This window comes from Monopterus albus, unplaced genomic scaffold (genome assembly GCF_001952655.1).
Source record: "Monopterus albus unplaced genomic scaffold, M_albus_1.0 scaffold43.1, whole genome shotgun sequence".
Lineage (NCBI taxonomy): Eukaryota > Metazoa > Chordata > Actinopteri > Synbranchiformes > Synbranchidae > Monopterus > Monopterus albus.
In genome coordinates, this window is record NW_018127923.1 from 1,287,587 (window position 1) to 1,294,783 (window position 7,197).

Here is a 7,197-nt window from a genome sequence, read left to right on the forward strand (position 1 = left end):
TCCCAGTCTTGCCCCATAAAGTCCTCTTTTAGCCTCCTTACAGCATGTTCGTTCATCACCCTCCTATAAAAAAGATTTGTTTTTGGCCTTTCTTTTCTATACTGGCAGTCATAAACCAAAAATACAGGTAGATGATCACTAATATCATTTATAAGTAATCCACTTGACATTTTGCTATCAATATCATTAGTAAATATATTATCTATTAGTGTTGCATGCTGGGTTGTTAATCTACTTGGTTTTGTAATTTTTGGGTATAAACTGCATCTATATAATGTGTTAAACTCCTCAGTTCCTGTGTGCTTGTTAGGATTCAACAAATCTATATTAAAGTCACCACATATAAACATTAATTTATGACTCATTGACGAGTAATTTTCGTCCAGGCAGTCATTAAATTTTTCAGTGCTGGCTCCAGGTGCTCTATAGATACAGCTTATTACAACATTCTTCGTTTTTTCCAAAAGTAGTTCTACAGTCACACATTCTAGTAAATTATCTACTACCCTTGATATTTTCTCCACTCTATTATAACAAAAGTTTTTATCTATGTACAAGGCCACACCACCTCCCATCTTATTCTCTCTGTTTGTCCATACCAAGTCATAGCCATCAAGGTCAAAATCCATTCCCCTTACATTATTAATCCAAGTTTCAGAAATAGCAATTATATTAAAAGAATGTTTTAGACTACTAAGATAATGTTTTATACTCTGAAAGTTTGCGTATAAACTTCTGCTATTAAAGTGAATTAATGATAATTTGTTTTCAGTCTTGACATTGCTGTTAAACTGCTCATCCGTGTAATACTTGCAGTTATTTTCAGAGTTCTTTAAAAAGTTTTTTTCAGGGTCAAAATCTTCGTCCGGTTCATGATAATGAATTTCAGTATTTCCAATCAATATACCAGCGTATTTCTTCATACAGCTGAGGGTCCAGCGACCCCTTCATACTCTCCTTGTCTCAGCATACTGGTCCTTGGCGTGCTGGTCATGGGTCCTGGATTCTGGTTCCGAGGTCGGGTCACTAGTCGGTCATACCGCAGGAACGCGATGTCTCCCCTCGCCCTGGCCTCCCTTAACATCGGCATCAACTCCCTTCTTCTCTTCCTCACAGACTCGGTGTAATCTTCATTTATATAAATATTAGATCCTTTAAGCTTCTTTGCTTGTTGCAATATGTGTGCCTTATCTTTCTCTTTCATCAACTTTACCATCACCGCCCTCGGTCCCCGATCAGAAGGTTTCCCGACTCTGTGAGCCCACTCCATCTCAATTTCTTGATGAATTTGCAGTTTATTCTTTAGAATCTCCTTCACTTTACATTCCGCTTCCGTCCAGCTTTCTTCGGCTGTCTCCTTGATTCCCTCAAAGATCAAGTTTTTTCGCTTGGACTGTGCTTCCAAATACTCCATTTTATCCGTTATAGCTATTAAAGTCTCAGGTTTTGTAGACGTCATCCCTTGTCTCCTTGGTTTGTATTTTCTGTTCACCCATGGCAGCTTTAATCACATCCACCTCTCGCTGGGTAAACTGCAAACTCGTTTTTATCTCCTGTATTTCTCTGGTCATGTCGTCGAGTCTCATACTGTTTGTCTCCATAAGTAGTTGCACGAAGCCTTTGAAGTTTTCCTGCTGTTGGTTCATCAGCGCGATGTACATCTGTTTCTGCTGATTCAGAATGTCTGTTACTTGCGCCACTCTGTGATAATCTTCTTCTGCCTCCATATCCTTATTCGCTTCTGCTTTATTAGCTCTTTTCCCTCTTGGAGGCATTTTAATAATTGTAGAATTTGTTCAAAGACTTGAAAGTGTAGAAGATGTGAAAAATCGTAGAACAGACGAGAGGAGCAGTAAAGACATCTGCTCTCGCTTGCAACCCGGAAATCTCAGTTCAAAGCTGGGATAGGCCTTTGGGGGGAGAAGGCAACATTTTAGAGTTGACTTAAAGATAGGTGCCAAACCACCCCCTCTGCCAGTGAGACGCAGGGTGCTAAAAAAAAAAACAGTCAGCTGGCAGGACCTCAAAGAAGAGACTGTTTACCCCTTGTTTCAGCCAAGTTTCAGTAGTAAAAAGCACATCTAGTTCATGAGTAGAAATAAAGTCATTAAGAATAAAAGTCTTATTGTTAAGTAATCTTGCATTGAAAAGAGCAAAGTGAAGCGAACTTGGCTTATCCTGTGTGAAAGCGGCCCGAGTCACTGGGCGAAGGTTGGCCTGAGAACAACGCCGATCCAGTCGCCTTACCAGCCGGCAATATGGGCAATAGGACTCGGCATCTGGGCCAACCGGTCGAAGGAAGCAATAGCTATGGACCACCGCCCAGCCTGAGCCATAGTAGCCGTGCTCCAAGAGGTGGTCAGTCAGCATCGGTGTTTTTAGGAAGGATTTCAATCTGACGTGGAGGCCAGCTTTTCTGCCGCGTCGCCTTTGACGAGTTTTGCTCGGGAGAGGGCCCTCCAAGCGTCGAAGAAAAGGAGGTATGGAAGCTAGTGGTGGTAGTGGTCGCTCGGATTGATAGCTTTGGTAGATGTTGGAGCGACTAAACATAGAATTACGTATTTCTAGGAGGGACAGGCGATCATATACCAAGGTAGAAGAGACAGAGGCAACCTCAAGTATAACAAAATAGCAGATGCATAGGAGGAGCAGCCGGTAGGTCAGACACAGTGGCACCATCTTGTCTCCAGTAGAGCCAATACAAATTGGTTGTATTGTACAATTTCACCATACCTCCACCATTCAGCACGATGACTTACACACTTTAGAAGTAGCTGTCTTGCTTTTTGGTGTTTCCAGACTAAACTATCTCCAAACAAATGTCTTTTTTGTCAAACTAACAGCTAATGTTATTTGCCCAATCAGTTACAGACTAAAGTTGCTGCAGGTTTATGGTAAGATGTGGAATGGAATCTGGATCAGTGATGTGTCTTGTATTCAGTTATGTTATGTTACAGCGGGTTCATTGGTCCAGCACAAGTTGCAGACTGGAATATTGATCAGTGAGTGAACATCAATATTGGACCCGATACCGATATAGGATCAGATTGGGCCCATCTCAAGTTTGTTGTTCAGCCTTATGCAGATTCATTGACTCCTACCATTCATCTCTGTATATTTCCTCAGGTGTTCCTGGGACCAAACGGCGAGGTGGAGGAGTACTCTATTGTCTCTATCCAGCAGAATGCAGCCATCAGCTTGGACCTCATCCTGGACCAGGAAGAGGAACATCTTTTCATTATGACCCATAACATGGTATATGTTCACAGACAGATACACAACATACGTTGGCTGGGCTTGTGTCGTTGCATCCTGCACTGGATTAGTAATGCAGAAGAGAAATCATTTAGATTCTCATGCTTCTGCCCCAGTTCTCCCTTAACCACTAAGGCTGTTGTTGGGAATATTCTAATGACCTTGTTTTCATCTTGCATTGCTCCACTGAGGAAAGTGGGCCACCTATTCTTTTTAATCAGATTTCAGAAGCTTAGTGTGGAAGGTTTGCACAACTGAGCATTACTGCGTTGTCCTGTTTCTAGCTACAGAAGAGACCGGTGGCTGAGTGCCAGCAGCACTCAGACTGCCACTCCTGCCTTCTGGCCCATGACCCATACTGCGGCTGGTGTGTCCTGGAGGGAAGGTGAGATCAACTCTAGCCATTAACCCCAGTCCTGGATTTGTCCTAATCCAGCAAAAATAATAAATTACCTGTAGTCTGTGAATCAAGGCTTCAAATCAGTGATTGCCAGTTATGAAGAAGCATTGTCACTCTCCCTCTTTTTCTATTTTTGCATCAATCTCATTTGAAGATGTAATTTACACTTAATGTCTATTAGACAAAATGTATAATTTGAAGATGTCACCTTTATCTCTGGTAAGTCATGATATGCATTTTGTCTTTTTTTTTTTACATTGCTCATTCCTCTTTCATTTGAAATGTATAAAAAGTATAATATAATGACATGGAGTCTGTAACCCAAAACACGCTATCACAGAAAGAGCTGTTGAATAATAATAACATTGTGCTATCACTGATAAAGCCAGTGTGAGTGACATGGTCTCTGTTTAAGTAACAGACACAGTAGGTGGTTGCAGACCACACCCAAAGTGACATTTCTTTCAGTGCCAACCAACTTTTTGTAAACCAGTTTAGTTGCAGGAAAAAATCAGACCAAAAGCAGCCCGTGGTCACAGATGCTGGATAATAATAAGAAATGTAAAGTCGGAAAACTGACTTTTTAACCACATTGGAAAGCCATGAGATATGAAAGGCTTTTTATATTCATGACTCTCTTGCGTGCTTCAGATTTTTTTCAAAAAATACATTATATATCTCAGCTAAAATATTTGTTTCCTTTAGATTGACACTTAACTCCATACTGATTTTTAAAAATGTTCTATGACATCTTGTAGTGAAATAGTTTGTGTTTTTGCCAAGTTATGTTCAAACCTTAGTTTGCTCTGATGGGACTGTGTTGGAGCGTGATGAAAGACGTCGAACACTCCAGCCCATCTGTGTCTCCTCCCTGTCCACCTGGCCTACTATACCTCCTCACTCTTACTTGGCTCTTCCCTCTATCCTGTCCTAGTTTATGCCTTCTTTCATTTTCTTCCATATTTTCTTCTTTTTGCATTTTCTTCTTGTTCTGAACCTGTTTCCCATTTCATGTATTTTTCCGACTTGTTTCACACATTCCTTACATTATATATTGTATGTTTTAGTCCACCTGGCGTAAAAACAAGACTTCTCAACTATTTAGAAAAATATCTTAACAAGGAAGAAGATTGTGATCAGCCTTCCAAACTCAGTGTGATTAATGGATTTGCAATATACACTGTAGGACATTTATGGTTTATTTTAAAAGTAAATTTTATTTAAAAAAAAAAAAAGAGAGAGAGAGATTTAGGGCCAGTCCTGTATATGCTGTAAAAGTGCAGCCTTGCTGTTTTTCCTGCAGGTGTGTGCTGAAGTCAGAGTGTGCTCATGGTAACCACACAGGTCAGTGGCTCTGGAGCTTTGACATGGAGCAGCAGTGTCTCGCCATCCAGGACCTCAACCCCTCCAATGTCAGCCAGGACGAGAGCAGGATGGTAAGTTTGAAATGACAAACTCCAGCAGCAGGGGAGCAAACCAAAACTCTTGACATACAAGTACTTGTATTTGTCTGCATCCTTGCAAAGGATTTAAGGGAGCATGAGGGACTTTTTTTAGCACATTGTTAGCAGAAAAAAAAATCTGTTTTGGTTTTATGTTGACTGCAGATTGAGATAAAATGACATCCTTCAAGTGCCTGCAGGCTTTTGTTAAGAATATTTTGCAATGCAGAATGCACAGATGTCTGTGCTGCGGGTACAGTGTGGCCATGATCATATTCTGCCCGGACATGCCCCCACATACCAAAACACCATAAAGCTCAGGCCCACATATCGCCTCGCTCTAACTCATCCAGGAATCCCTTATCAGCAGAGCTGGCAGATGTAGCATTAGCTTGCTGGGGGTACTGCGTGTTGTGTTTAAGTGTCAGGGAATCTAGAGGAGATAGTGATAAGAGCCCAGTCCTGGTATAGTAGAAAAGCACATTATCAGTCATCAGTGTGCAAAATGGTGCCTGCGGGTCACAGCAGAGACACTAAATATATACACAATACAAACAGTGGGAGAGGATGGTTCAGGAACAGATTGTCTTTGAATAAGTCTAAATAAAGTGAGGGTTTAACTTAGGTCAGTCAGCAGTTTTTTGGTGCTATAAATATAATACAAGTAGCTTAACTGGTTACATGTCAGGTGGATTTTTTTCTGCCTATATCTAAGTATATTTTCACTCCTGGTAGTCTGCACTGTGGTTCTATTCAGACTGGCCACTGAGATGACTAATTTCACATAAAAGCGCCTTATCAAATAACATTTCCACCATACACTAACAAATCAAGTATAAAGAGTTAATGTTATGCCTTTCTATTCCCTGACTAGCACTGTGTAAACTACACTTATGCATGTGTACATGATAATAATAATAACCTAGGCAGATTTTGCATAGACACTGGACTGAATGTTTCACATTTTGGCAATTTAAAAAAAGTCATTTTTGAATGTAGTAAGCTGTATTTATAGAGCACCTGGAGCCAGCATTGAAAATTTTAATGACTGGCTGGAGGAGAACTATTTGACAATAAGTCATAAATTAATGTTTATATGTGGTGACTTCAACATTGATTTGTTAAATCCTAACAAGCACACAGGAACGGAGGAGTTTATTAACACATTACACAGATGCAGTTTATACCCAAAAATCACAAAACCAAGCAGATTAACAACCCAGCATGCGACACTAATAGATAATATATTTACCAATGATATTGAAAGCACAATGACAAGTGGATTACTTATAAATGATATTAGTGATCATCTACCTGTATTTTTGGTTTATGACTGCCATTATAGAAAACAGAGGCCAAAAACTAATCTGTTCTACAGGAGGGTGATTAATGAACAAACTGTAAGGAGGCTTAAGGAGGACTTAAGGGGGCAGGACTGGGAAGCAGTGTACAGAGAGGAAGACTTAGACAAAGCATATGAACAATTTTTAAATATATTTAAGGAAGTATATGACAGGAACTGCCCTCGTAAGCAGTATAAAAACAAAAGGAATTACAGTGGGAAACCATGGATAAGTAAGGGATTACAGAATGCATGTAAAAAGAAGAATGCATTATACAAGGATTTCATAAAGGACAGATCAAAGAAGGTGGAAGAAAAATATAAGGCGTACAAAAACAAATTAATTGAGATTCTGAGGAGATGTAAGAAACAATATTATTCTAAACTATTAGAGGATAATAAAAATAACATGAGAGGTACTTGGAATATATTAAATAAATTGATTAGAAATAGTCCCAGCAAGAGTAACTACCCCCAATACTTTATGGATAATGATACACCGGTCAACAGAATGGAGGATGCAGTTGATAAGTTTAACAGGTTTTTTGTGAATGGTGGTCCTAGTTTAGGAAGAAGCATTTGTACAGATGATACAGCCGTCACTAGAAATAATAATACAATCGAAAGGAACATGAGTTCTATGTTTTTGAAGCCCATAGTTGAAAAGGAAATTATAGAGATAGTGAATAAATGTGGTAACAAAACATCTAGTGATAGTGATGGTATCACCATGACAACTGTTAAATGGGTAATTGAGG

At 39.7% G+C, this 7,197-nt stretch overlaps 1 protein-coding gene across 3 annotated transcripts in view; it reads left to right on the forward strand.

The window, feature by feature from the left end:
- plxnb1b (plexin b1b) overlaps nt 1-7,197 on the forward strand; it is a 142,204-nt gene that overhangs the window by 102,293 nt on the left and 32,714 nt on the right. For all 3 annotated transcript variants that reach the window (XM_020599872.1, XM_020599873.1, XM_020599874.1), the window contains 3 exons: nt 3,127-3,255; nt 3,540-3,640; nt 4,959-5,091. In XM_020599872.1, coding sequence (XP_020455528.1) covers nt 3,127-3,255; nt 3,540-3,640; nt 4,959-5,091 — 363 coding nt within the window. The remainder of the gene's footprint in view (nt 1-3,126; nt 3,256-3,539; nt 3,641-4,958; nt 5,092-7,197) is intronic.